This window comes from Furipterus horrens, unplaced genomic scaffold, assembly GCF_987537825.1.
Source record: "Furipterus horrens unplaced genomic scaffold, mFurHor1.1.pri manual_scaffold_7, whole genome shotgun sequence".
Taxonomy (NCBI): Eukaryota; Metazoa; Chordata; class Mammalia; order Chiroptera; family Furipteridae; genus Furipterus; species Furipterus horrens.
Window position 1 is genome coordinate 140,589,462 of NW_028327177.1, and position 26,821 is coordinate 140,616,282.

Consider the following 26,821-nt stretch of genomic DNA (forward strand, 5'->3'; position numbering starts at 1 on the left):
AGGCACTGTGGGTAGGAGACGGCGGTCGACGGAGGCGCCATTTTGTGGAGCGGCGGTACGCTGTTGGAGGTCCTGGGGCACAGAACCGCTACTTCTGCGACTTGGACCTTTCCTGAAGGTAAGTGTGGCGGCCGGCCGAAACGACCGGCCATTCTTGCTGTTGGGGCGAGCCTTGTGGAGCCTCCCTTTGGGGCATGGGCGGGCGGCTGCCGACCCAGGAGGCTCCCTCGCGGGGCTACACTAACTACCCGAGGCGTTGGAGGCCCGCGGCGCTCGTCGCTGCAGGCACTGTCAGCTTTCCGAGTGCATCCCTCCGCCCAGCCCTGGCCTCCGAGTGAGTCCCTGCCGGGACGGGCTTCCGACTCCCCAGCCCTCGGGCGCGCCTCGGCAACCCCGGCAGCCTCTGGCCGCCCTGGCCCTACGGCTGCACCTAACGAGCCCTCGCCGGAAGGCTGTTCCGTCAGGTCTCCTCTGCGGGCTGGGAACCCCTTGGGGGCTCGCGGGGCGTGTGCAGGGAGTTCGGGAAAGTCGGACGCCCCGGTCGACCGCGCCGTTGGCGCCGCCATCTCGGCCGCGACACCCCACGGAGGTGGGACTCGGCGCAGCCGACGGGCGGCCTCCGCGGCCCTGCCCGAGGCCTCGTTTCTCCCGGGCGATTCTCTGTTAATTGAGCAAATGTCCGTTGGGTGCCGGCTCTAGAACAGTCTCTCGGTCCCTCGCAGGCATCGGGCGCGATCCGGTCGCGAGTGATGGGGTCAGGGCAGGCCCGGGGCGGGGTGGTTACTGTTGCCCGCAATCAGGTCCAGGTTCGCGCTCGTCCGATGGGATCAGCTGGTGTGTTAGGAGTGGGGTAGATTTTAATGAGCGCAGCCGCCCAGCTTCCGAAAGGGTTTAAGTTTTTCATCAGAAATCCCTGAACGTCGCGTTTCTCCTTGTGAGGAGGGTTCTAAGGGTCATCGCCCCGTGGGAGCGTCTCTGATGCAGGGCCAGGGCGCTGCTGCCGCGCGACCTTTTTGCTTTGTAATCTTAAAGCGGGGACGGGGAAGGGTGTTCCGCGCGCGTCCTCCTAGGGGCCTGCGATTGGATTTCGAACCCGCATTTGAAAGTAGGCTTCATTCTCCGGCTCCCCACACTGGGAGCGGAACGTGGCCGGATGTCACTGCTGACCGACAGCCCCCTTCTGTGGTCTCGATGAAATTGAACCTCAGTGGTGCCCCAGCGCACAGAAGAATGGGCTTCAGGGTCTCTTAGATTTGCAGCAATCCATCTCTCTGCTCTCCTAGGAAAACACGAACCCCGAACCGTGTGGAGCAGTGTGCTAGAGCCTCCGTGGACTATGGGTTCAGACAAACGGTAAGGAAACCCTCTGCACGCCTTTGATCTCAGCCTTTCAGTGGGAACTGGACGGTGTTTTTAACTGTTTGCCTATCAGACACTTGAGTGTCTGACTGCCAGGCATTGCTGTGAGCGCTTCCGTGACCCTGGCTCCCGCGAGCATGCGGTGTAGTGAGGGCTACAGCGCTGTGGGAGTGGGGGTGCTGGTACAGGCAACGGTCGGGAAACTTCCTGGAGAAAGGGTTCTCGAAGAGGAGGCCTGCAGGGTACGTAAGGGTTAGGCAGAGGCATGCGGGGCCGAGTGAGTCACCGGAGTGCCCCACTGTGGATAACAGGCTGTGCAGAAGCCGGGGGGCCACACCTGTGGGCGCCTAGCACAGTACCTGGGTGCGGGAGGAAGCAGGCAGTGAGTGCCAGGGCTTGGTGTTGTCCCCTGCACAGCAAGGGGACCGGCTTTAGAGAGCTGAAAAGTTTTGGCTTGTGGGTTACCTGTAGAGAGACTGCTGAAGGAGCGGTGGGAGTTAAGGTGAGAGCGTGTGGGGGCCGGTCATCCGCAGCTTCTCCCACTCACGCCACTGGGGCTCAGCACACAGCCTTCACTTCCTCAGCCTCCTGCCTCCGCGTGGAGGCCGGTCCCGGTGACTGGTCCCACTGACGGACGGCCCAGGGGGAATCTGGAAGTGGGCATGTCACGTGGTGTCATCATTTTAATTCTGTGTTAGTCTGAGGTTCCAGATAACTTATTAAATTTACATGTACCTTTCTAGGGCTTCTCATCCCCATACTTCACAGTCATGAAATAGCCCTGGACTTGTTATTTTTGCTGGTTTTATTTTGAAGTTTGCATATTCTAGATGAGGCCCTTGAAAACCTGTCCTTTGTCTTGTCCTTAAACAGTAGTTTTGTGAACCTGGTAAACAGTTTATGAAAGAACTATGGGTATCTGTTTAGATTTCCCAGTGCTGCCCAGTAACCAAAAAAAGCCAGATGCTATAGGAAATAATGCTTTCTGACAGTGGCAGTTACGGCTAACAAATGAACTTCTTTGGTTAACTGCCTGCTAAAAAAAAGGTTTGTTTAGCTCACCCACGTTGCAACGCCCTTGAGAGTGGATGAGTCAGGGTGTACTGTCCTTTGAAACTGGGTGAAATGCTAATAATTTTTTTTCTTCCTACCTTTGAGCACTAAGATCAACATCAGGGAAGAGTGGGGTGATGTGCAGACCACAGGCTTGGGGAAATGCGGGATAAATTTGAACAAATGACCCTTTCTTTGTAATATTAAATAAACCCAAACATTTGACGACTGTTTTCAGATTTGGCATGAAGTCCTAAAATAACCTTTGCATTTAGGGATGTGCATCCTTTCCCGGTGGTTGTCTCTGTGAACTAGAATTTAGTGATACATTTTAAGGGCTGCATACAACTATATGCATATCTTATCAGCTGAGCTGCGGGGTTTGTGTTCAGCCATGTTTTCTAAAGGTACAAAATGTGACTGACTTCAGAGTAAACGAACATCATTTTCCCTGGCAGAGTGAGCAGAACAGAACGTAGTGGAAGGTACGGTTCCATCATAGACAGGGATGACCGTGACGAGCGTGAATCCAGAAGCAGGCGGAGGGACTCCGACTACAAGAGAGCCAGTGACGACCGGAGAGCTGATCGCTACGATGACTACCGGGACTACGACAGCCCAGAGGTGAGCGGCAGGCTCCACGGCTTTGTTGCGCTTAGTTCGCTGTGTCAGGAAGCACTGCAGGGAGCGTCGTCGTGGAATTCTTGTATCATCTCTGTTGTTCCCAAAGATTAATTCCTAGGAGTACAGGTCCTGGATCAAAGGGCAGAAACCTAGTGTGACCTTAATTGTGATTTTGTTTATCGTACGTCAGAGAGAACGCGAAAGAAGGAACAGTGATCGATCTGAAGATGGCTACCATTCAGATGGAGACTATGGCGAGCATGACTACAGGCATGACATCAGCGATGAGCGGGAGAGCAAGACCATCATGCTGCGCGGCCTTCCCATCACCATCACCGAGAGCGACGTAAGGGAAACAGCAGTTCTAACACGTGGCTGCGTGGGCACGATGAACTCTGAACCTCTACCATTACCTTGTGCTACTATTTTATCTCAAGCTAATGTCTCAACTAGTGAAATATGGGGCGGGGTTGGGGGCAAAAAAATCCCGGAATTTATTTATAAAAAATTGTGTATTTATTCTTACATGTTTAAACTTCAGTCACCTTCCAAGTACTCTGCATTTGATGCAACACACTTACTGAGACGTTTTTCCCACAGCTCAAAACAGTTTTTGAAGTTGTTGATTTTGATGTCTATTAGTGCTTCTGCCATTTTGTTTCACCTCTTCCACATTGCCGAAATGTTTTCTTCTGAGGACTTTTGTCATCCAGGGAAACAAAAGAAAAAGTTACTGGGGTGAGATCAGGTGAATAAGGAGGGTGGCGCATGGAGTCATGCCGTTTTTGGTCAAAAACTGCTGTACACCCAGCACAGTGTGGGCAGGTGCCCTCGTAAATCACCCATCATGAAATAGGCAAACGCGTTGGAAGAGTCTTCCAAAAAAATTCACTGAAGCTGAACGCAGCCTCTCACAACAGAGCCAGCTGGTGCACGCATCCAGGTGGGCTCCTAGAACACTCACCTAGCGGGGAAAGCCTGTACTACAAGGGGCCCACCCCCCAGAATATAACTGGAGTTTTTTGGGGGTGGTCTCCCCAAAAAGAAGTCTTTACAGAAGACTTCAATTTGGTTCATTTATTCATATAAATTACCATTTATATTTAGACTTTGAAACTCAGTGTAGAATTTTCAGAAATTCCTTAACTAGAAGGATCAGGTCGTGTTCCTTCATTATCTGTACCCAGCACTTGATGCAGGAAACTGCTCAGCCAATGTTGTTGGTGAAATGAATGCGTTTTGATTTGACTGGAGTCCAGGGCTTTGGTAGGAGAGAGGTGGCTGGGAAGGGGCTATTGGCGCCAGATGTGGAGCCTTTGAAAGCCCAGCTAAGTAGAAAGGAAACTTCCTGAGGGTTTTGCCAGGTAGCAGAAGCAGCACAGGTCAGAATGCTGTCAGGGAAGCGTGCCTCTGGGCAGACAGCAAAGGCCGAGCCGGGCCCAGGTAGTGGCAGCAGTGGCCGCGGCAAGCACGTGGCGAATGGCGTGAGAAGTCCTGCAGGAGCCAAGTTGGGCAAGGTAGCATGTTTGTCCGATTGTCCCCTTGAGGAGTCCGTTGGGCCTGTGGCCCTGGGAGCCCACAGAGGAAGTGGGTAGCAGGTGGAGAGCGACGCCCTTGAGGACACTGGGGCCGCCCCGCTGGCGATGAAACGGGCGTGTCATGCTTGTGTGTTCTAGGCTTCTTCGGGGAAATAGAAGTCTCTCCCGTTGAAAGCTGGTTTTCAGAGCAGAATTACTGAGGTTTCCAAATGTTTACAATAGTCTTAGGACATTTGCTGGTTGGAATCTTTAAAACATTTTATTTTTTTAAAGATTTTATTTTTAGAGGGCGAGAGAGGGAGAGAAACATCAATGTGTGGTTGGTTTCCTCTCGCGCACCCCCACCTGGGGACCTGGCCCACCACCCAGGCAGGTGCCCTGACTGGAGGCCGAGGAGGCGACCGTGTGGTTTGCAGGCCGGCGCTCAATCCACTGAGCCACACCAGCCAGGGCTAAAACGTTCTGAAAGTACAGGATTTAATCCTCTGCGCTTCAGTTCGTCACTTACATTACTGTTTACCTTTTTAGTTCGTCTTCCACGGACATGTGAATTCTTAGAGTGACTGTCTTTAGTCACTATGTTGCCACATGTTACATCATTGCTACTTTTAGAGTCACTGCCGTTACTTACGTGTCGGTGAGCATGACCTGAGCTCTCGGTTGCTCCCGGCTCAGTGTAGCGCCTCTCCTACTTTGTGACGATACACAGTTGATTTTCCTTAATTGTGGTAGTTGCCGTCTATACCAGGGGTTTCCGAATCCCCGCCCACTCACCCCTGCCCGGGCCTTGGACCAGAACCTTCTATGGCCTGTTAGAAATGGGCGGCACAGCAGGAGCTGAGCGGCAGCCAGTGCGCAGAGCTCTTCCTGTGCCTCGCCCCCACCCCTGGCCGTGGGAAAACTGTCTTCTGCAAAACTGGTCCTTGGTGCCAAGAAGATTGGGGACTGCTGGTCTGTGTAATCACTGCAAAGACTGAACCATTGCTCTCTCTCTGAAATTTAGTAAAGAAAAAAGTATTTTTAATCTCTTTTTTTTTCCTAGTCCCTTAGAACAAGGGACACTGAGACCACACTGAAGTAGGGAGGCCTGAGGACACGCACCGTGTGCGTCATACGTAAATGATTGTGCCTGAGGGATATTCCCAGGCAGCGTGTAAAGAATGTCTTTAAGGATGCAGTAATACAGCATTCTTTCTTTTATTCCTATTTTAGAATAATTGCGTTTGGGTAATAGAAGTTCAGAACTGGGCTAATTAAGCAGTCGCTGTAGCCCCCAGTGTTTGAACTTCCTTTGGTGTGGAACGGTTCGTGGCTGGAGCTTTAACTGTGAATGTGTAAAACCCTGTGCAGATCCGGGAAATGATGGAGTCCTTTGAAGGCCCTCAGCCTGCAGACGTGAGGCTGATGAAAAGGAAAACAGGTGAGCGCTTGCTTAGTTCCGCTGTTCTGGTCTCTTCCCCGTTCCCACCTCAGTCCCTAAAGACCGTCCTGATACCCCCAGCCTTCAAGCACATGCATTCAGAATGAAAGGTTTGCCATGGCTAAGGAATGTGACTCTTTGAAAACGATGTTAGCGAGCATCTGAGGACCTTGTTAGAAACTTTGCTGTTAGGGACTTTTCCCTTCTTTGGTAAGTAGCGATGTATAAACTCCTTGTCTGTAGTCGGTTGCATGGTTACTTTTTAAGCGTGGAATCAGATCGAGTGGCATTTAGCTCAGGCGGCTTGGTTCCTTGCCATGGCAAAGTATCAAGAAGATCCCCAAGTCAAGTCACATTTATAAAGCTGCTTCCCAATTGGCTTTGTCACGCAGTGTTGAAGCAGTGGGAGAGAGATGCGCCTGTTGTAAAGGAACTGACTAACACGAGTATCCCGTCTATATCTGAATGCTGTCTCTAGGTGTAAGCCGCGGTTTCGCCTTCGTGGAGTTTTATCACTTGCAAGATGCTACCAGCTGGATGGAAGCCAATCAGGTTGCTTCACTCACCAAGTCTAGATATTCATGAAAATGGAACAAGTCTGTACAATTTAAAAAAAGAAAAAGGTTGAAGGAGTGGTTTGTTCCAAAGGAGTGACTTTAAAAAATGAAAAGCTTTGTATATATTAAAGTTGATGTGACCCGAAGAAATGCAGCACAAGGGCTGCACTGCAGAGTTTGCTCCACCTCAGACTTGCCTGCCTGGCAGGGCTTTGTTAACCGCTGAGCCCCTGTCTGGTAATTCCAGAACATCTTGGTGCTCCCGTTTCCCTGATGATGTTCCTATTCATATGTTCATTGGGAGCAATCTTAGAATACCCAACTCTCGGTTTTGACAGTGAAGAGAATATAATAGAAGTCTGCTGCAGACAATTTATAAGTAATTGCTTCTTTCATTTGGAGACCACAAACCTCTAGGAGGCGTTACTGCCCCTCTGGGTCTTCAAGGACTATTTAAGGCCCTAGTGGAATGTATGAACAATAAGTCTGATGAGATTAGCCTGGGAGCTGGTGTCCTGCTGCTGTCTAATCCAGTCAGAGTGGCATTAACGTTCTAATCTCCCTGAGAATGCCTGTGATAGTCTGTTCAAAGCAAATCAATCATTGGTGGTTCTTTGATGTGGCATTAACCGAAGTATCAAGATAATGTTCAGTGCTTGGCACTTAAATAACATTTTTACTAGAACTCCAAAGCACAGTATTGAATGCCTTAACCAAGTGCATTCTGGGAAGTTCTCTTAACTCATTACGTTGCTTTTCTGCAGCATTTTATGATTTGTCGCCCATGAATAAGACCTACATCCTTTGTGACGATACTGCCATTTATAACAAGACTCACTAATTTTGATTGACGTGTTAGATTTTTAAGCCTCATTTCCTTAACCCAGAGGTGACAGCCTGATCTTACAAAAGCAGAGCTTTAGTAATTTCATACCATGGACACCACCCTACTAAATTTAGACCGTGCACAAGCTTGGTGTGAGTCTGTCTGCTTGACATGGCAGATCGTTGGATGCAGTGGCTTTATCAGAAGTGCTTGCCTGGGAGTTCAAACTCCTCAGAAGTTAAAGCCCGTAGGACATTTAACTATCTCCACAACTTTAATGTATACAAAGCTGTGTTAATGTGTAATACTTTATTACAGTTCAAATTCACTCCAGAAATAAAAGACCAATAGGATTAGGGACACAGAGGTAGTTTGGAGTCTCCCCCAGCACACGTCCCTCCCAGTGGGACGGTCTGTTGACACACCTCCCAGCTGCATTTGCTTCTACAACACCAGGAGTGGATGACCCTTCAGCTCTTTCCCTCTTGGCCAGACACGCAGTCTTCCCTTTAGATATTGCAGAGACAACATTCACAGCATGTCTTAACTCTTCCAGGATTTGCAAGAACCAAATTGCTCAACAGTATGTATGTTTAGAGGGGTTAGACTCCTTTTAAAAACCTGGACCTCTAACCTCCTCCTTAAATCTGTGCTAATAGTGTCAGAACGCCCCACTCCCTTCCCCACCTCCCTGCAAAAAGGATAAAGAAAAGGTGCTCCTGTTAAATGAAGACTCTTTGGGGGCAGGTGCTGAGTGTGCTCTTGGCTAGACTGATTGAGCTGGGAGTATTGAACTTTTAAAATTAAGTTCCCTTTAGTCACATAGTTGACTTGAAGGACGAGCTGGTGTACACGCACTTACGAATTTTTCCTGCCCCCCTGAAGAAACTTCATTGGCCTCCTGGTTACTCATTTGGAAGAGAGTACCATCTATTTCCGTGAAAAATGCATCTGTCACCTAGGACATGACATGGCTGCTGTTGGCAGAAAGAAATCTCATTTAGAGTCGATGGCATTCAGAATAGTCCCTCCTGAGAAAGAAATGTAACCAGACTCCCTTTAAAAATGAATTTCCCTCCCCTTGTCCCCCAGAGGACACATCCTGAAGCAGGAATTTGGGGGAAGGGGACATGTGAAGGCTTTCACTTTGCGTAAGGATGGGGACTGGGGGAAAAGAGAAGCAAAGCCCAAGGACACCGTGCTCAGGGCTTAAGTAGGAGGCAACCTCAGAATTGGGAGCGTTGTGGTTTCTGCTTTTGAACTAGACTGCCACTCCAGGCAGCCTGTCCATGCCGAACGTTAGGGCTTCCGCCTGCCGGAGACGCGGCCTGGTGCCTGTCGGCGCTCAGTGTCCGGCCGCTCTCTCAGCGCCCCGACTCTGCTTGCCTTTACCCCGCGCCCCGCTCTCTCGCTGCCTGTCTGAAGGATTGGACGGGCAGAGTATAGGTGGCAGTGGTCGGTCCTCCCCGTATGTTGTCCATTTAACTCCAGAGCACTGATTTTTCCGAAGTGTGCTCTGCCCTGGGAAAATGGACACACATTCCCCACAATGGGAATAACTAATGGCTTTTTTTTTTACAGAAAAAGTTGGTGATTCAAGGAAAGCACATTGCAATGCATTATAGCAATCCCAGACCGAAGTTTGAAGATTGGCTTTGTAACAAGGTACGGCTGTGGTCCGCCCTCAGGGCAGAGCTCCATGGTTTTCTGTGTGTGTGTATGACAATCACCAGTTTTCATCATAGGGTGATTTTTGTGCTTTGTGACTTTCTTTGGGTCCTCCTGTGTACCTGTTAGAGGACAGAATCCCTAGAACACTGTAGAGATTTTCTTTATTATAAAGATTCAACTTCTAAGCCCAGTGTTTTAATACAGATTTTAGGTTGGTTTCACTTTACAGTTCCTTGAATTCCGAAGCTCTCAACTTTTGGCAATCTCTTAATTACATTAACAAAAATCCTGTGACCCTGCCAAGTTACGTAGGGTCTGTCATGGTCAAGTGTACCATTTTGAACTTGGCTGTTGCTGCTGGCATTTTGAGAGGGCTCAGACTCTGTCCTGCCATGTCTGGTGCCCAGCATTCTGTTTGCACTGTTTGCGCACCTGCTTTTCTGACACACGGAGGCGCTCTGCAGTGACTTGCTGGAGGTGTGGGCTGAGCTGAAACTTTCCCCTGACCTGATAAAAATGGTACTCTACCTCAGAACATGTCAAGATTTGTTTTTCTTGTAAGAGTTCACATAGCACAGCATTCTAAACGTTTTAAGTTAATGCCTCTTTGTCTTGGATACACGGTAGCACTTTCTGCCCACTGGGACTTGCCCGTGGCCTGTTGCTCCAACCCATGTGGTTCTTAGCCTGACCTGTTGTGATAAAGAATTACAGGTTAAACTTTTTTTTTCAGTGCTGCCTTAACAATTTCAGGAAAAGACTAAAATGCTTCCGATGCGGAGCGGACAAGTTTGGTAAGCCCAGATTCAGCTATTTGGAATATGTATTAAAACCTGATTAATGGGGCCCTGGCTGGGTGGGTCAGTTGATGGGAGCATCATCCCGTACACTGAACGGTCACAGATTCAGTTCTCGGTCAGGGCTCACGCCTAGGTCGCGGGTTTGATCCCCAGTCTGGGCACTTACGGGAGGCAGCCGATTGATGTCTCTCTCTCTCTCTCTCTCTCTCTCTAAAATCAGTAAACATATCCTTGGGTGAGGTTTTTTTGTTTTTTTTTTAACCTAATTGGGTTGTCTGTAAATGTGAGGAAGAGTAGGGCATTTAAACAAGTAACTTGGATATTTTCCTTAAACGCTCTGAGCGTAGGTTTGGTAGATGCCGCTGCAGAGGTTTCTTTTCTGTCCCAGAAGCAAGAGCTCACCTGGTTTGCATTCTGCACCTGCTTTTCTTTAGTCCCCTTCCCCGGTGTTAGCGTCTCACCTTCATCGTGTCAGAATTCATGAGGCTTTACTGTGGCCACCAACGGTTAAAAAAGAAAATCACTTCATTCACTTAAAATTAAGACTTTGGGGTTTCATCGTATTTATTGTGTGTGTGTCTTGTCTTCAGTTACTGAGTCTCCCCTCCTCTTCTCTTCTATAGACTCTGAACAGGAAGTGCCCTCTGGGACCACAGAGTCAGTCCAGTCTGTGGATTACTACTGTGATAGTAAGTTCAAGTATCATCTTCGGCCTTTATACTAGAAGTTGAAGGTTTTTGTTCTCTTACCCCTTTTTTATGAGCAGCAGCAGCTTCAGGTTGCCCTATAAAAGACTGGTTTTTAGAATCTTCTCCAAGTCAAAGCGAAAGGTATACTAGGAATCTCCCCAAGCGGATTTGTTTGTGCTCGAGCCTGCCTTGGAATACACTGGCGGCAGGAACACATACATTTGTCATTTGTCTCGTTCCCCTCCCTCCCCAGCCATCATTCTTCGGAACATCGCTCCACACACTGTGGTGGATTCCATCATGACAGCGCTGTCACCCTACGCGTCCTTAGCTGTCAATAACATTCGCCTCATCAAAGACCGGCAGACCCAGCAGAACAGAGGCTTCGCGTTTGTGCAGCTGTCTTCTGCGATGGTGAGGGGCTCGTTGCCTCTTCTGTTCGAAAAGAAACAGCTTTAAGAAACAAATGTGGCTCATCCAGTTGGGGGACTAAACTGTGAGCCCAAAGTTTGAGGCTCCGTAGTGACCGTTGTGGCAGAGCTGATGTACAGGCCGGCTCCTTCGCACGTGGTGAACACGACACGCAGACGTGCAGGTCACTGGGGGGGCTGACGCTGGAGCCGCAGTCGGGCCTCCAGGCTCCGCTGTAGGTTGACTAAGCATTGCTCCTTCCCTAATGCGGGTGTCTGCGTGGCCTGGGGAAAGGGTTTTTCCCTCAAGGTTTCACGTCCACAAACAGTAATGAATTGCTGTTCTTTTTAAAGAGAAAGCTATTTGTTTGGGGTGGGTGGTAGGGTCAGATTTTTAATCACATGACAAAATGGTTTTTCTTCTCATTCTCCTTCAGGATGCTTCCCAACTGCTTCAGATATTACAGAGTCTCCATCCTCCCTTGAAAATTGATGGCAAAACTATTGGGGTTGACTTCGCAAAAAGTGCTAGAAAGTGAGTGGCTTCATTGTCCTTGTTCCAAACTGCTGCGCGTGCCCTTGTCCAGGGCGGCTCTGCTCACTGCGCCCTAAGCCCGTACTCCGCACTGAGACGGTCGTTTAGTCCCTGCCTGTCCTCCATAACCAGCTGCCAGAAAGCGCCAGCACAGGACAGAGGCGGGCGTGCAGGTAAGGTGAGGACATGTGCTGCTCAGACAGCGTCAGGGTAGCGCGAGCCTGCCTAGAGGTGACCCTTCTTTCTGAACAGCGTGCTGATGGCTCACGTGCACAGGGCTTCGGCCTGGCAGTGTGGGTGTCTCGTTCCCAGTGTCCTTGCTCATCCAGCAGACACCTTATTTGATGGCAGGGTACCAAGTAGAACAGTGATATGACAGGGACAGTTGCCCGCTGGGGACTTTGCCCATGGAGATGCCTCCTTGCTCTGGAAGGGTGGCCTCGCTAGCCCTTGAGACCTCCCAGCAAAGGCTGCAGTGAACAGCTATTTCCGTGGCCATGTGGGGTCACTGGGGTGGAGTCACGTGACTGGATCTTTGTGGTTTCAGAGACCTGGTCCTCCCAGACGGCAACCGGGTCAGCGCCTTCTCCGTGGCCAGTACGGCTATTGCTGCTGCTCAGTGGTCATCCACCCAGGTAAGACAGGGGACCTTTTTGCTCCAAGTCGTGTGGGGGTGTCACCCACATTCACAGACATGACCTCTCCCCTGGTGCTTGCCTTTGAGGCTCTCTGGGGCATTTTTAGGGAATACTTCCTAGTTTTCTTGGTGTCCACTAAGTTTGTCTGTCTCCTCTCTGGCACTTTGCAGCCTCAGAGCGGCGAAGGAGGCGGTGTTGACTACAGTTACCTGCAGCCAGGCCAGGACGGCTATGCCCAGTACGCTCAGGTAGGTAGATCTGCCCAGCCTGCGCCTTCTGGTCTCCTGCGTGTGTCTGGGAACGGCGGCGCTGACGGCGGCCTCTGTTCCCCAGTACTCACAGGACTACCAGCAGTTCTATCCGCAGCAGGCCGGAGGGCAGGAGTCCGATGCGTCGTCTGCGGCAGGTAGCAGCCTCGGCTCCCTCCTCTCTTCTGTTTAAGCAGCTGCAGTTGAGGAACTGCACCTAGGTTTTCTAGTGAGACCCAGAGCTACAAATGCGTTTCCCTGCGGGACCGGGGTCACCTTCAGGGCTGCCCCTGCGCCTCAGGGGCTGGGGACAACGAGAAGTGCTCATGTCCAGTCTCGGAATTCACCTTGTTTCTGCGCTCTCTGTCTTTAGGACTGCTGGGTGTCCACGTGGGGTTGGTGTCCCTCAAGTCTGTGCTCAGACCTCAGTCAGAAGGGCCACTGTGAGATGCCTTTGCTTAAATTGTTCTTCCAGCATTATAAAAGCCTTGGCGCTAAACCTTTTCCCGACTCCAGAGTAGGTGTGGATTCTCCTTTGTTTTTAGCTGTCATACAGAACGTTTCACTGCGTCACCTCCTAGTACGATGACAAAGATGAAGATGCCGTAGGGCCAGGGTGTATAGTGGGGATGAGCGTCCGGAGCACTGACGTAACCGGGACGCAGGGCCAGGCTGGGCATTGCAGGCAAACGTGCTCAGCTCTCCTCAGCCCTGTGTCTGTGTCCTCAGGCGCCGCGGTGACCGCCACCTCAGCCGCTGTGGTGTCCCAGAGCCCCCAGCTGTACAGCCAGACCTCCAACCCGCCCAGCTCTCCGGTAATCTTGCTGTCCCGTGTCCTAGACAGAACTTGTGACCATTGGGGGGGCGGGGGGGCTTTGTTCTGCTAAACAAACACCGTCTCCTGCTCTGTGAGCCAGGGTTGAATAACACACGCGCTCCAGCCTCGCTTCTCTCCGGCCGATAGCATTAGGTGCATTAGGTGGCACAGTACTTTGCGCGCGTGTGTGAGACGCAGGGTTCCCAGCGAGGCACAGCTGTGCCTTCTGCGTGCTGCGGCCCGGGCGCCCTTCCTCGGGGACCGTCGCAGTGGGTTAGTCTCGTGAGGGGCTGCGCGGTGGGGACTACAACGAAGCCACTGTTCTTTCAGACTGAGGAAGCGCAGCCTAGCACTAGCGCCAGCAGCCAGGCCCCCGCCGCTCCCCCCACCGGTGTAGTTCCTGGTACCAAATACGGTAAGCCGACCGCGTGCCGGGGCTGCGGGCAGGTGGGAGGGGCCAGTTGTTGCCTTTGTTGAACTCAGGGGTCCTCTCTGTTGTGGGTGCAGAGGGACACTTAGGGTGTGAGAGGAGAAGGCCGTTCCCCACCCGCTGACTGCTGGGTTTTGCTTTTGCAGCGGTGCCCGACACGTCCACCTACCAGTACGATGAGTCTTCGGGGTATTACTATGACCCCACAACAGGGCTGTACTATGACCCCAACTCGCAGGTAACCATGTGTTCCTGACTCCCCTAGAAATACCTTCGTTTCCCTTAGTGCGTTCATGAGGCACGGGACGAAACAGCCTCTGCAGAGAAGCAGGTGGCCCAGAGTAGTTTTAACTTCTTCAAAACCATTAAGATGTAATTTTTATTTTTTAGGATTTAAGTTTTTAATTTATGGATTAGAAAAACTTTTTTTTTTTTTTTTTTAAGACTTTATTTTTCGAGAGAGGAGAAGGGAGGGAGAAAGAAGGAGAGAAACATCGATCAGTTGCCCCTTGCATGGCCCCAACTGGGGACCTGGCCCGCAACCCAGGCCTGTGCCCTGACTGGGAATCGAACCAGCGACTCTTTGGTTCACAGGCTGGTGCTCAGTCCCCTGAGCCACACCAGCCTGGGCTTCTGTCCAGCTTCTTTATGTAGCATCCATGTGTATTCTCAAAGGTAGAAATGAGCAGATAACATGGAATGATGTTTTCTTTGGGGTGGTGTGTGTAATTTTTATTTTATTTTATTTTCTTATTTTTTTTTTAACTGCCATGTGTGTAATTTTTAAAGAGGGAAAGCAACTTCAACACTCCGTAAACAAACTACTTATGATCAGGAGCAGTATATATAGAAAAATAAAACGAGTGCTTTTAACAGGAGCTTGGCATTGAGAGCATGTGGTGTCTGAGAGAGAGAGGAGGGAAGCTTGGGCCTGCCTGAGCGGGCCAAGTCCACAGGCTTCCTTGCTCTCCTTGCTGAGGTCTGGCCTTTCCCCGCAAGTTCTCCTCGCTGGACATGGAGGTTGTGGCTCCCGTGTCTGACCCACCCCACCTTCCCCAGAAGAGGCATAGCAGACAATCTCCCCTAGGTCCCTGTTGAGCAGGTGGAGTGATGGACTGGGGACGAAGAGGAGAGAGGTGCCCTGTCCCCGGGGGCGACTCCCTGCGGGCCTCAGACCCAGTTCCTTCATGTGCCACCCCCTCCAGGCACCCAGGCTAGTTAGTGTCCTACGGCCCTGTGTTCAATGGCCTCAGCGTCCAGTGTTGTATGTGGTTGTATATGTTTGTCGTGGGGTCCGTGCCCTGGCCGCCTGCTTAGTGTAAGTGGTCCGTCCACGGAAAGGGGTCAGGCACGTTCCTGGCCAGGCCCCCTCTAGGCCCAGGGGTTAAATTAATGAGGGTTAGACTTTTTTTTTTTCCCCTCAATTTTTAAAAGATTTTAATTGTAGTTTATTGATGATGCTATTACAGTTGTCCTGACTTTTTCTCCATTGCCCCCCTCCACCCAGCACCCCCCACTCCCTCAGGCAGTCCCCCCCACCATTGTTCATGTCTATGGGTCATGCACAGGTTCTTTGGCTGCTCCATTTCCTGTGCTGTACTTACACCCCCATGGCTGTTCTGTGGGGAACTAGACCCTTGAAAAGAAACTGTGCGTTACCTTTGCCCAAGAGGTGTCCCGCCTTCGCTGTCTGGTTCATCGTCCCCACCCACTCCGAGGCGCACCGCTCCCTTGGGCGCAGGACGTGTTACCCATCCGCAGTGTGTTTTATGTCTGCATGTTTCACTTTTTTGACAGAACCACTCTGGGGCACCTTTTTGACAAAATATTCTTCTAAGGTAATGGTCCAACAGAGAAGAAAGTCTGCATCAATTGTCTTTTTTCTAGTACTACTACAATTCCTTAACTCAGCAATACCTGTACTGGGACGGAGAGAAGGAGACCTACGTGCCGGCCGCAGAGTCCGGCTCCCACCAGCAGGCGGGCCTGCCTCCTGCGAAAGAGGGGAAGGAAAAGAAGGAGAAGCCCAAGAGCAAAACGGCCCAGCAGGTGAGGGCGCGACCAGCCAGGGGACCCGCAGCTGTGTCTGCGCTATTGGGCCTCAGTTTTTGTTTTCTTTTGTGTTTTGGTTATAGCATTTCTGGCAGCTTTATTTGGGTTCTTAAAAGCTGGGCCACACATCTTCGTTACATGACGTCCACAGGGCACTCGGCAGTTCTTAGTGTCGCTGCACGCTGTCGTTTTGCCGGGCCACCTGGGGGACTCGGGAGGCTGAGCGGCAGTCGTCAGCGACTGGGCAGGCGTTTGCCGTTAGAAGGCGGGCCACCGGGTTTTGTTTCAGAGCGTGTGGCCGAGGTTGCCCTGGCACAGGGGACAAGCGGGTCCCGGGTGTCTCCACGTAAACGTTGTTGCGTGCTGGTTGTCTTGACATTAGATCGCCAAAGACATGGAACGCTGGGCTAAGAGCTTAAACAAGCAGAAAGAAAACTTTAAGAACAGCTTTCAGCCTGTCAGCTCCTTGAGAGAAGAAGAAAGGCGGGAGTCTGCCGCGGCGGATGCCGGCTTCGCGCTCTTCGAGAAGAAGGTAACGGAGGCGGGCATGGCCAGGCGCGGCAATGGGGGCCCCGGCCCGGTGCGGGGCTCACAACTTGCTCTGTTTCCCAGGGAGCCCTCGCGGAACGGCAGCAGCTCCTCCCGGAACTGGTGCGAAATGGAGATGAGGAGAATCCCCTGAAAGTAAGGAAGGGCCGCCTGTGTCCCCAAGACTGTGTGTGTGGCTTGTGTCTGCCCCGGAGCCTCAGCTGCGTGTTGGCTGCCACAGCTTCTGCCTCAGACGGGCCCCGCTCGGCGCCGGTGTACGTGGCCCGGCTCCCGCACATGGCCTCGGGCTCGGGCCTTCGTGTTTCCCGTGGGGGCACGGGAGACGGAGCGGGGAATGAGGCCTGAATCCCTAGGCGCGGCCCGTTGAGGCTTATTGTGTTTGGAAATAGTCTTAACAGCGGGAAGAGAACAGTAGGGCAAGGAGAAATGTGGTTTACTCGGTAGAAGCCGACTGTGCGGAGCGCCTCTCTGCTCTGCTGTGTTTGGGCTTTTCCTGTACCATCGGTGGTTCAGAAACAGCCGCCCAGGATCTCTTCCTGGGACCCAAAGGGTCGGTGCCGGGAAGGCTGCCGGGCCCCACCCTCAGCAGCTGGGTGCTCCTCGGGGCGGCTCAGTGTGAAGGGGGCGGGCGGTACTGGACCAGACACATCGCTGTAGCTGTCTTGCACGTTTCCAGTGACCCGCCTCCTTTTGTCCCCAGAGGGGCCTGGTTGCTGCTTACAGTGGTGACAGTGACAATGAAGAGGAGCTGGTGGAGAGACTGGAGAGCGAGGAGGAGAAGCTGGCCGACTGGAAGAAGATGGCCTGCCTGCTTTGCAGGCGCCAGTTCCCGAACAAAGACGCCCTGGTCAGGCACCAGCAGCTCTCGGACCTACACAAGGTGGCCCTGCCGCTCCGCGCCGGTCCGGGGCAGGGAGGCGCGGGGGTGCGCGGACAGTAGCCAGAGCTCAGCAGCCAGCGACTACCTTTAGAAGGACGCTTCCGACACGGGCACGTCGCGGGGCCCGTCCCAGACCAGCGCAGTGCAGTCGTCCCGCTGGCGGGGGTCTTGCCTTCCGTTCGCACAGAACGCCTGACGCACGCTTGAACGAGGCCGCCGGAGCCTGTTGCAGAGCGGGAGGGGCGGGCGGCTCCGCACACGCGGGCCCTGGGCTTCGCGCTGCGGGTCGGCAGGCTGGGCTTTGGCTCCCAGCACCCGGCAGGCGCTGATCACGTTGCGCTGTTTCAGTTGAGGGTGGTCTGAATTCTTATGGCGTCTGTTTGACCTCTTCTGTAGCAAAACATGGACATCTACCGGCGGTCTCGGCTGAGCGAGCAGGAGCTGGAAGCCTTGGAGCTGAGGGAGAGAGAGGTGAATGGGGGGCCAGGTGCCTCTAGGAGGAGCATCTTGGGGTCTCTGCCTTTAGCTTTTGTTTATGGATTTATTTTTAAAGATTTTATTTATTTTTAGAGGGAGGAGGGGAGGGAGACAGAGAGGGAAGGAAACATTGTTGTGTGGGAGATCAGTTGCCTCTCACAGACCTCAAACCGGGAACCTGGTCCGCAGCCCAGGCCTGTGCCCTGACTGGGAATCAGACCGGCGACCCTTTGGTTCACAGGCTGGTGCTCAGTCCACTGAGCCACAGCAGCCAGGGCTCTGCCTTTAGCTTTTATTGGTAGCACTTAGTTTCGGGTCCCAGGGGCAGGATAGGCTACATCACACACTTAACACCCAGCCACTGTGGCTCAAGCAGACTAGGCCCAAGCTGTGGGCCATGTGAGCCCTGCACTGTCCCTTTGTGAGGGCGCACAGAGACAAGACACCTGAGGACTGCTCACAAGTCCTGAATGCCCAACACTTGCTGGTGAAGGACATTGGCTTTCACAGGGGCATCTTTTTCGGCCTGGCCAGAGAAGCCTTCCTGGGCAGTGCGAGAGGCTTCATATTAGGCTCAGGGGATAGCAGGGACTAAGGTGACTGCAGGTGATGTGGGAGGAAGCAGTGGGCTGGGCTGGGCTCGGGATAGAGGCAGGAGCAGCCTGAGGCCAGGAATGGGCAGGGCTTTGGTGCTAATGAGGCAGGGTGGGGGGCCGTACAACAGAAGCCTGTGGGTTAGAACTGAACCAGTGGGCAGGCCGCGTGAAGTTCCTCTCCCAGGTAATGCTGGTCGTAGTAGCTGGGTGGTTTTTTCTTCCTGGTTCTTTCCCACGGTTGGTGGTACCAGCTCCCCAAGGACTACTGAACAGGTCTCTGGGAGCCTCCTGGGCGCTGTCTGTCCCTGGAGGTGGGCCTGTCCACATGCTGAGGGAAGTGACAGCTCTGCCCTCCTCCTCCTCCTCTGGGACCTTGGCAGGCTGTTCAAAGAGCGTGACTGGTCGTGGCTAATTAATAAAACTGCTTGTCGGAGACCTAGTTCGGTGCAGATCCCCCACGCAGTTTATCTGCCAACCTGCCATTTCAGACACGGCCCCATGAAGGGAGGGAAACCGGGGCGTTTGTATCTCAGACACCTCCTGAAGGCCAGGCTCTAGGTTAAGACAACGCTCGTGGTCCTGGAGCGGAGCTGCATCGGCGCCCCGACTGACGTGTGAGGGTCTCAGCCCTGTCTTTTTCCCGCGTAGATGAAGTACCGGGACCGAGCCGCTGAGAGACGGGAGAAGTACGGCATCCCAGAGCCTCCAGAGCCCAAGCGCAAGAAGCAGCTGGATGCGGGCACTGTGTATGTGTGGTGAGCCTTTGCCACCTCCTTGGCTGGGGCCCGAGCTCTTTCCAGTAACTCTGTGTTTGCCGCTGGCAGGAATTACGAGCAGCCCACCAAAGATGGCATTGACCACAGCAACATCGGCAACAAGATGCTGCAGGCCATGGGCTGGCGGGAAGGCTCGGGTCTGGGGAGGAAGTGTCAAGGCATCACGGCCCCCATTGAGGTGAGCCCGGCGTCGGGCCTCGGGGCCCAGGGACGGCTTCCTGGACTTCAGCCTCCTTCAAGGTGGCGCTTGGGAGGGGGTGCTTGACTTTGTGGTTTTCTGGTATCTTCGGGTATAACCTATTTTTCTCCTGCGGACCGTATGTTTCTATGTCCTTATTTATAAACAAACCCTTAATTAACACCCGCTCAGACCCGTGTAGCCTCCCTTGGACTTTTTAAAGGTATTGTGCTTCACTGTCTTCCTAAGGGACCTCGATTATGTATAAAGCGGAGTATAACTCAGTAGGGTTTTTGTCCGTGATAAGAAACCCTTTAGTTTTTCGGAGCCCAGGTTGAGGTGCCAGAGGCTGTCCTCTCCCCAGCCCCGGCCCTCTAGACAAGACCCCGCCAGGCGCTGCTCCCACCTCGACCCGGTGGCAGCGCTTCGTCAGCCTCTTCCAGACCGCGTCTGCAGGGAGTTGTGCTGACTGAGGCTGTCCTGTGATCTGTGCCTGTAACTGCCAGGCCTTCCCCGGGCTTCAGTGGCATGTTCGGGGCCCCAGTTTCCGGGCACGGAAGCTTGCTCAGCAGGCACTGGGTGGTGGGGGCGGGGAGCGTGCCTCTGCCTACCTGTCTGCCTTGGCCCGTTCTGTGTTCTGTTCCTTCCGTCTGTACACCTGCCCCAGGTCTCCAGGGCAGAATTTTTGTCTTCAGATAAAACTTCCTCTCTGTCTTCTAGTGGGCAATCCGCAGTAGGGAGTAGGCTGACTGGGTGGGTGGGCGCGATCCGTAGCCTGCCTGCCGGCTGCTGACTGCAGTTTTGTGCCCCCAGGCTCAAGTCCGGCTGAAAGGAGCTGGCCTGGGAGCCAAGGGCAGCGCCTACGGACTGTCGGGTGCCGACTCCTACAAAGATGCTGTCCGGAAGGCCATGTTCGCCCGGTTTACTGAGATGGAGTGAGACTCAGAGGAAGAGGGAGAGAGAAGGAGGAGTTCCAAAGGGCGCGAGGGGCGCTCTGTCGCCTGAGTCACTCTCGCCACCTGTCTCTGAGGGCCAGCCTTGTACTGTCAGTAGTTCCCCAGGGCGAGCCATGTCATTCTGCAGGGTCCTCCCACCTGAGGGAGGCCTCAAAGGTGGTCGGGTGAACGGCCTTCCTGCCAGCTAGAGGACTTGTGAGCTGCCCACGGGGACCGGCTCTTTTATACTGCGGTGTACATACGTGATGTTCAGTGTGTGTGCCCACGGACGGCCCGCACCACGGCCCTCGGCCCCCGCGTCTCCAGGGCTGTCTGGACGCCAGAGCCGCCTCTGTTCTTTGTTGTCGTGGTGTCTTTTCTTGGCAAAAGCCTTGTGTATATTTGTATATTAAACATTTGTACAGGATTTTGGAAGATTTTCAGTCTAGTTGCCAAATCTGGCTTCTTTACAAAAGAAATACCTTGAAAAATGAGTGTCTGTGTCTCTTTATTTCTGGGTGACGAGGGGTCACGCACATCTCCACACCTGGGGATGAAACAGGTGTGTGCCGTTAGTTCCCACGCCCCAGTTACTCGGAGTTCAGGGTTTTTCGGTTACAGTTCCCACCCGGTGTTACTTTGCACTGTCCTGGTCTCAGGTGTGCAGTGAGGGGTCGGGCAGTCGTGGTGTCAGAGCGTGCCGTGTCCAGCTGCTGAGTCCAAGAGTCGGTGAACGCGCGTGACCCTCTTCGTGGGGATGCAGCCGTAACCGAGGCAGCTTTTCCTCTTCGGTCCCTGAAGGCCACGGGGAGGCAGCGCTTGTGCTCCTGCAGTTTTCCCACTAGATCCAGGCGTGCAGGGGGTGGGGACGTCACTGCCTGCAGCTCACGACACGGGTGACACCTGGCCCGCCTTCTGCGGCAGAGGTGCCGGGGAGGCCATGTCCCCCCTGCACGCCCTCCACTTCTGTCCCCACAACTGCTGAGGGGGTGTGCAGGGACATCTCAGCATTTCCATTGTAAGTGATGGCATCTCATCCTTGTCATCTGGGCCAGCAAGACAGTGCTTGACAAGGGCAAGAAGAGCTCCTGGGGCTGAATCTGCTCTGGGGACCAGCAGAGGTGGGGAGGGTGATGGGGCCCCCTGCCGCCGGTCTGGCGGAACTCAGTGCTAGGGCTCCAAGTTTCAACAGTCAGAGGGGCAGGGCTTGTCTTAAAGCTACCGCTCCACAACTTTATGGGTGCTCACATTTTCCTATGTTCAGGCAGGCCTGGTCCTTACAAAATTTGAAAAAATGTGCCCAGGAGGGCCTTCCTCAGCACCTGCCCTCACCCCAGCCTCCCAGGGGTTGTCTTGGGGCGATTGAGCCCAGCTTTTACTAGGCGGGTGTGGAGGCAAGTGCAGAAACCTCAAGCCTGCCTCCTGTGCAGTAAGGCTTGGGAACCCCACAAACGAGGTCCATCCCACATACAGAGCTCCATCTTCCCAGGCCCGCCCCACCTGAGTAGGAGCCACACGCAACCTCATTAGACACAGCTCTTCCAGGTGAGCGCACACACGGATGGGATCTGGGAAGCCGTTAATTACATGCACCCAGCTTGTCAAAGGCTGAGTGGAAGCCTCTTCCCCGGGGGAGCCGCAGCTGAGCCCTGGCAGGGGCCCAGGCCTCCATCAGCCATTGCCCCTCGATGACTTTTCCACACCAGGAAGGGCGCTCGAGTCAGCCCCACACTATCTGCTGCTGACAGTCACTTTTCTCAGATGGTCAAAGCTCCTGTGAAGAGTGTTCTGAACCACAGCATCTGCGGTGGGCACCGGCCTGGGCTTTCCTACGAGCGTGAAGTTAGTGTCTGTCTCTCAGAGAAGCTCAAGGTCCCCTCTCCTGCTTCCGCCTGCTCCACAGCCACACCTGCCCCCAATGTACCCAGCCAGGTGCCCTGCATCTGAACCAATGGCCCCATTTCTTGAGGCTGCACATTGGCCCAGATCTCTCGTGTGAGACCCTATTCGGGAGATCCTGCTGGTACCAAATGGCTCACCCCCTGAGGATCTAAGGCTGAAGCCCTAAGGGCCCAGCCGTCGCCTCACCGGCCCATCAGGGGCTGCACCCACCCCAAGCCCAGGGGTGCATAGGCTGTGTCCTGCCATGCCCTGCCCTGCCCTGCCCACAGGGCCGCTGGCCCGCCTAGCCATGCCTGATCTGGGGGTGAGGCAAGAGCAGTGCCAGCTTCCCAATCAGGGAAACCCAAATTCCGAATCTCTCACTGAACTAGAGGGAATCTCCAGGGATTCCAAGTCCAGCCTGCCCTTGGCTGGAACAGCTGCTGCGCAGTGCAGGGCTTTGAGGGCTGTCCAGGGGCAGCTGCCGTGGCCACGCATCAAACGAGTTTCAAAGCCCAGGCCTGAGCTAAGCTCCCCAGGCATGCAGTCTGGCTGGGGGGTCTCAAGGGCACCCGGAGCCCAGCCACCCGCCACCCTGATTCCCGAGGGATGAGTGCCCTCAGAGACGTGTGTGTGTGTGTGTCTGTGTGTGAGAGAGTGTGTGTGTGTGTGTGTGTGTGTGTGTGTGTGTGTGTGTGTGTGTGTGTGTGTGTGTGTGTGTGTCGGTGTGTGTGTCGGGGACTACCCCGTTAATGACCACCAGGTGGCAGCACTCCATCATCTATCGGGCAATGCCGTTTAAGGTGGTGGCGGTGGAAGGACTGTCTCACCAAGCCCTGGGGCGTTCCAGGGTCCCACGGTCTCCTCCAGATCTCTTTGAGGTTCAAGGAAACCTGGCCAGAACTCAGGCCTTGAAGCTCTGTGCAGTGCTGGCCTTGCATGCTCCTGACAGGAGTCCCACCCTCAGGGACCCCGCTGGCTAGAAGCGATAGTTGTTGCTGAGCTATGGAACAAGGGCCAGGCCAGCATTAAGAGCTCAGTCCCTTAACAATTCTCTCTGACCCAGGGAAATAATGTCTGCAGTCGATAAAATGCATTTCTGCCTCACACTCCCTTCACCCTTCTGCCTGATTATTGACTCTCACAGAAATGCTCCTCTGGCAGAGCCCACTCCTGATCCACAGCCTCTCTACAGCCCACGGAGCTGCGGCTGAGCTGGCCCAGGGCACTCGGAGGGAGACCCACTGCAGGAGGCACAAGCCAGGGGCAGAGCCCTCTTATCCCACTTAGTCCCTGGACCATTTTCATCTTGTTTAAAAAGGAAACTGAGGCTCAGGGCAGACAGTTGCTGGAGGCTATGAGGCTGGGAAGTGCTGAGCCTGGGTTCTGCCCCTGTCCAGCTGGCCACTCGCCAAAGTGATTCACTTGGTGAAGATGGGTCCCTAGCTGCAGGCACAAGGTCAGGCTCCAGCTTTGGGCAAGACATGCTCCAGCTGATATGTTGAGGGTGGAGTGAGCTCAGCCTTGGGATCCCCACCCCACCCCACCCCCATTGCCCTGGGGAGAGAGAGAAGACAGACAAGGAGAGGCAGGAAAAAAAAGACAACTGCAGACAAAGCAAGGCCAAGAGGATGCTGGGAAGAGGAGCAGAAAGGTCTGAGGCTGCTGGGGGTGGGAGGAGGCTGCGGGGACAAGATAACGCAGGGTGGGGGCGTCCGGGTCTGGGGGAGTCGGGTGTGCTCCTCCCGCTGGCTGCCTTCAGATAACACAGCCTAAGACAGCCAAGCAGCAGCGGGTGAATTCTGCACGCTGATGGGGGAGGTGAGGCCGCAGCAGGCGGGGGGGGGGGGGGGGGGGGGCGTGGAGAAAGAGGAGGGGCCAGGAAGCCTGGCCAGGACCCCTGCCAGTTTTCCTGCCAGACTGAGGCCCCCAGAGCCTGGTGCACTCAGGCTGGGCTCCCAGCTCCAGGCAGGTACTACCACCCCGAGTGTGGCTGGACAAAGCCACTTGAGAATGATTCATGGATGTAATTAAGTGCCCCCCTGTACCCCCTTGCTTGGGCCCTGGGGGTGGTGCAGATGTGGGAGCCCAGCCTACTCTGCAAAGGTTGCAATGCCCTGTCCAGATGTGTGGGGCCTGGAATAGGCAGGGCTAGGCTCCAATCCTGGGGGCGCATCAGGAGGGGCGTTCCTCCCCTTCTTCTTCCTCCCCAACTCCTGGTTGGGCTGAGCGGCACAAGCATACACATGCACGCACAGGCCCGGCAAGTCACGCCGCGGCAGCAGGCGCGTCTTCCCAGCACCCGAGACGTGTGTTGGGGTGGGACCCCAGCCTCCCCGCACCCTGTCCTCATACATGAAACGTGCAAGCTCAGGCATACTGCTCCGCAGCCGATCACCTGCTCACGGGCAGGTCGGGCCTGGTCACGAAGGCCCGCCCTGTGCACACTTGCGCCTGCTCCGGGCTCCTACTGCCCGAGAAGGAAGGAAGCCAGCTGTGAGCTGGGAAGGGAAAGGGCTGCAGGGCACGCCCTGGCAGAGCCCCGGCACCGCCGGGGTCCACTGTTCAGCTCTAGGGTCCAAAGGCAGAGCTGAAGGGAGAGGGAAGGCTCAGGAAGGGGGGCTCAAGGCTCAGAACCTGCCTCCTAGCACCTGCAGCCACACTTAGTGGGGAGAGAAGGAGCAGCCTCTCAAACAGACTGGTAAACTGAGGCTCAGAGATGGGCAGCAGCAAACCCCAGCTGACAGAGCTCAGCGAAGCTCATGCATACCCGGGGTGCGTGCCTCTGCCCTCGTCATTTCCCTGGGTCAGTGTCCTGTCTCCCCGCTGAGGCTAGAATTCCCCCGAAATCGCTTGGGCTCTGCCGCCTCCCTCAGACCAGGCACCAGCAACGGCTGGGCTGGGCCTCCCTGAGACCAGGCTCCCTGGCGGAGCTGCTCAGCCGCCCCCAGACGCACGCAAACCCTGAGCGGTCGTACACCCCCACCCCCACTTTTTCTGGTTCTTATTAATGTAAATGAAATCTGCTCCAAGCGTCCTTAATGGAAATCGTTCCTGGAATTTGACTGCGCACACGTGGTTGGGGGGGGGGTTCACCCTGGAATTAACTCTTGTGCAGCCAGCAACCAGCGGGCCTCAGGCTGGCGTGGAGGTTGGTAAACCAGGTCAGTCACCCAGCACCTCCCAGAACTGTGTCCTGGGAGGACCTCAAGGACAATGACATCAAGGGTGGCAGAGCATCGTCTGCATAGTATCCTCAGCCCTGGGGACCAGCTGGCAGGTCCAGAGGTTTCTCAGACCTGAGGAAAGTGGCCTTGACAGGAAATGGGGAGCCCTGGAAGGTTCTTGATCAGGGAGGGGCTCAGCCACAAGCTGGAGGGGCAAGGGGGCTGGGGAAGGGTAGCTGACAGTCGGGGAATCCGTTACGCCCTCCTCTGGCTGGATGCTGAGCTGGGAGGGGGATCCAGGCAGCAGATTCTCTGTGAACCTCTCCACCGTGCAGAGAAGACCCCGCCTCCGGGATGCAACCCCCTCTCTCCTCCGCCCACCTTCTGCCTGAGACAGAGATCTGCCAGGACAATCAGCTTCCTAACTATGAGCAAAGAGGGGAGCTGGGGACCCCAGAGCAGCCACCCAGAGACGCTTGGCTGTGGGGGTGGGGGGCAGAGGAGCCCTGGCCTGGAGCCCACAGCGCCCCTGCCTGGCTCTCTCCCCAAATCTGGCTGCTTGTTCTGGCACGGCCTCGTGGGCCCCAGCGGAGCGGTGTTTTACTGCCTTCCGCGGCCAGGACAGGGATGTCTGCTCCGCCGGCGGGGGCAGGGAGAGTCTAAGATTTCAATTTCTCCCAGGTGTGGCTCCGTCTGGCGGATGCCTTGGGGAGGCTGGTTGAGGGGCCAGCACCTGGGGGGTGGGGGCAATGCAGGGAGGGGGAGGGGCAATGCAGGGAGGGGGTGGGGCTCAGGAAGAGGAAGGGGGCCACAGAGGGGGTCTCAGAGAGGGAAAGGGGGCTCCGAGGGGGAGAGCCCCTGGAGAAGGCAGAGGCTCTGTGAGGGGCAGGGGGCTCCAGAGGGGGGCTGGAGGGAGAGGGGACTCAAAGTGGGACTGACTTCAAGGGGGGACAATAGGCTGGCAGCCCTCCCTCCCACCCACACCTGTCAGGCAGGCTGGGGGAGGGGGCTGACCCACTTAGCTGCATCCCTCCCAGGCTTCCACTAATGAGGCTCTGGGCTTTGGGAGGCAGCCTTCCCCCCCAGGCTGTGCCGGAGGCTGTCCCTTCCCCCACGGTCCCTCATTATCTGCTGGGGGTGCTCACTGGCTCAGGCAGCCCCCCTTCTCTGCAGCTTTGACTGCCCGTGACAGTGAGGAGGAGGCTCTGGGCCCCAAAATGTGCCCTCTTGGCCCCTAGCTCTCTCCGCCCAGCACTGGGGAGATGAAGGCGCCCAGCTCCCGCTGTGCAGCCCGGCTCTGAGCGAAGGGCTTTGATTCCACCTGTGGGTCCCACCAGCACGCCGGTGAGGGGGTCAGGGGCGCGGCAGGCACACCGGCCAGCGAGGCAGATGCTCAGGCAGCACCCCCTCCCTGACAAGGGTCCGCTCTGCTCGCTGAGGGTCTCCAGCGCCTGAGGGCAGGGGTCCCTGACCGGGAGAGGGTCTTATGCTGAGTGAAGGGCGCGCCCGGGTGCCTGCGGAGCACGGCTCTGGAGGATGGAGGGGGGCCTGGAGCTCAGTTCCGCGTGGGTCGAGGAGAAAGGGGCGCGTGGAGCCCGCTTCCAGAGGGTGGTGGGGAGAGGCTGGCTGGGGGCACAGCTCCTTGTGGACGGTGTACCCAGGAGCACAGCTCTGGGAGGACGATGCTTGGCTTTGGGGGACATGCAGGGAGGAGC

At 54.9% G+C, this 26,821-nt stretch overlaps 1 protein-coding gene across 1 annotated transcript; it reads left to right on the forward strand.

The window, feature by feature from the left end:
- The first annotated feature begins 1,287 nt into the window (after positions 1-1,287).
- Positions 1,288-20,552, forward strand: RBM5 (RNA binding motif protein 5). The gene is made up of 24 exons (XM_090284778.1): positions 1,288-1,353; positions 2,871-3,036; positions 3,227-3,382; positions 5,925-5,994; positions 6,473-6,546; positions 8,959-9,042; positions 9,782-9,842; positions 10,472-10,537; positions 10,791-10,951; positions 11,385-11,482; positions 12,030-12,117; positions 12,291-12,368; positions 12,454-12,526; positions 13,098-13,183; positions 13,516-13,600; positions 13,762-13,853; positions 15,503-15,664; positions 16,050-16,199; positions 16,280-16,351; positions 16,917-17,096; positions 17,493-17,567; positions 18,818-18,915; positions 18,994-19,123; positions 19,937-20,552. Exons 1-24 carry the CDS (start codon positions 1,337-1,339, stop codon positions 20,060-20,062), a joined length of 2,448 nt encoding a protein of 815 aa, XP_090140904.1. The 5' UTR covers positions 1,288-1,336; the 3' UTR covers positions 20,063-20,552.
- The last annotated feature ends 6,269 nt before the right edge of the window (positions 20,553-26,821 follow it).

Coding starts and splice junctions, on each gene's coding strand:
- RBM5 (XM_090284778.1), top strand. Junction 12,118..12,290: donor CTCAGTGGTCATCCACCCAG/GTAAGACAGGGG, acceptor GGCACTTTGCAG/CCTCAGAGCGGCGAAGGAGG. Junction 13,184..13,515: donor CCAACCCGCCCAGCTCTCCG/GTAATCTTGCTG, acceptor CTGTTCTTTCAG/ACTGAGGAAGCGCAGCCTAG.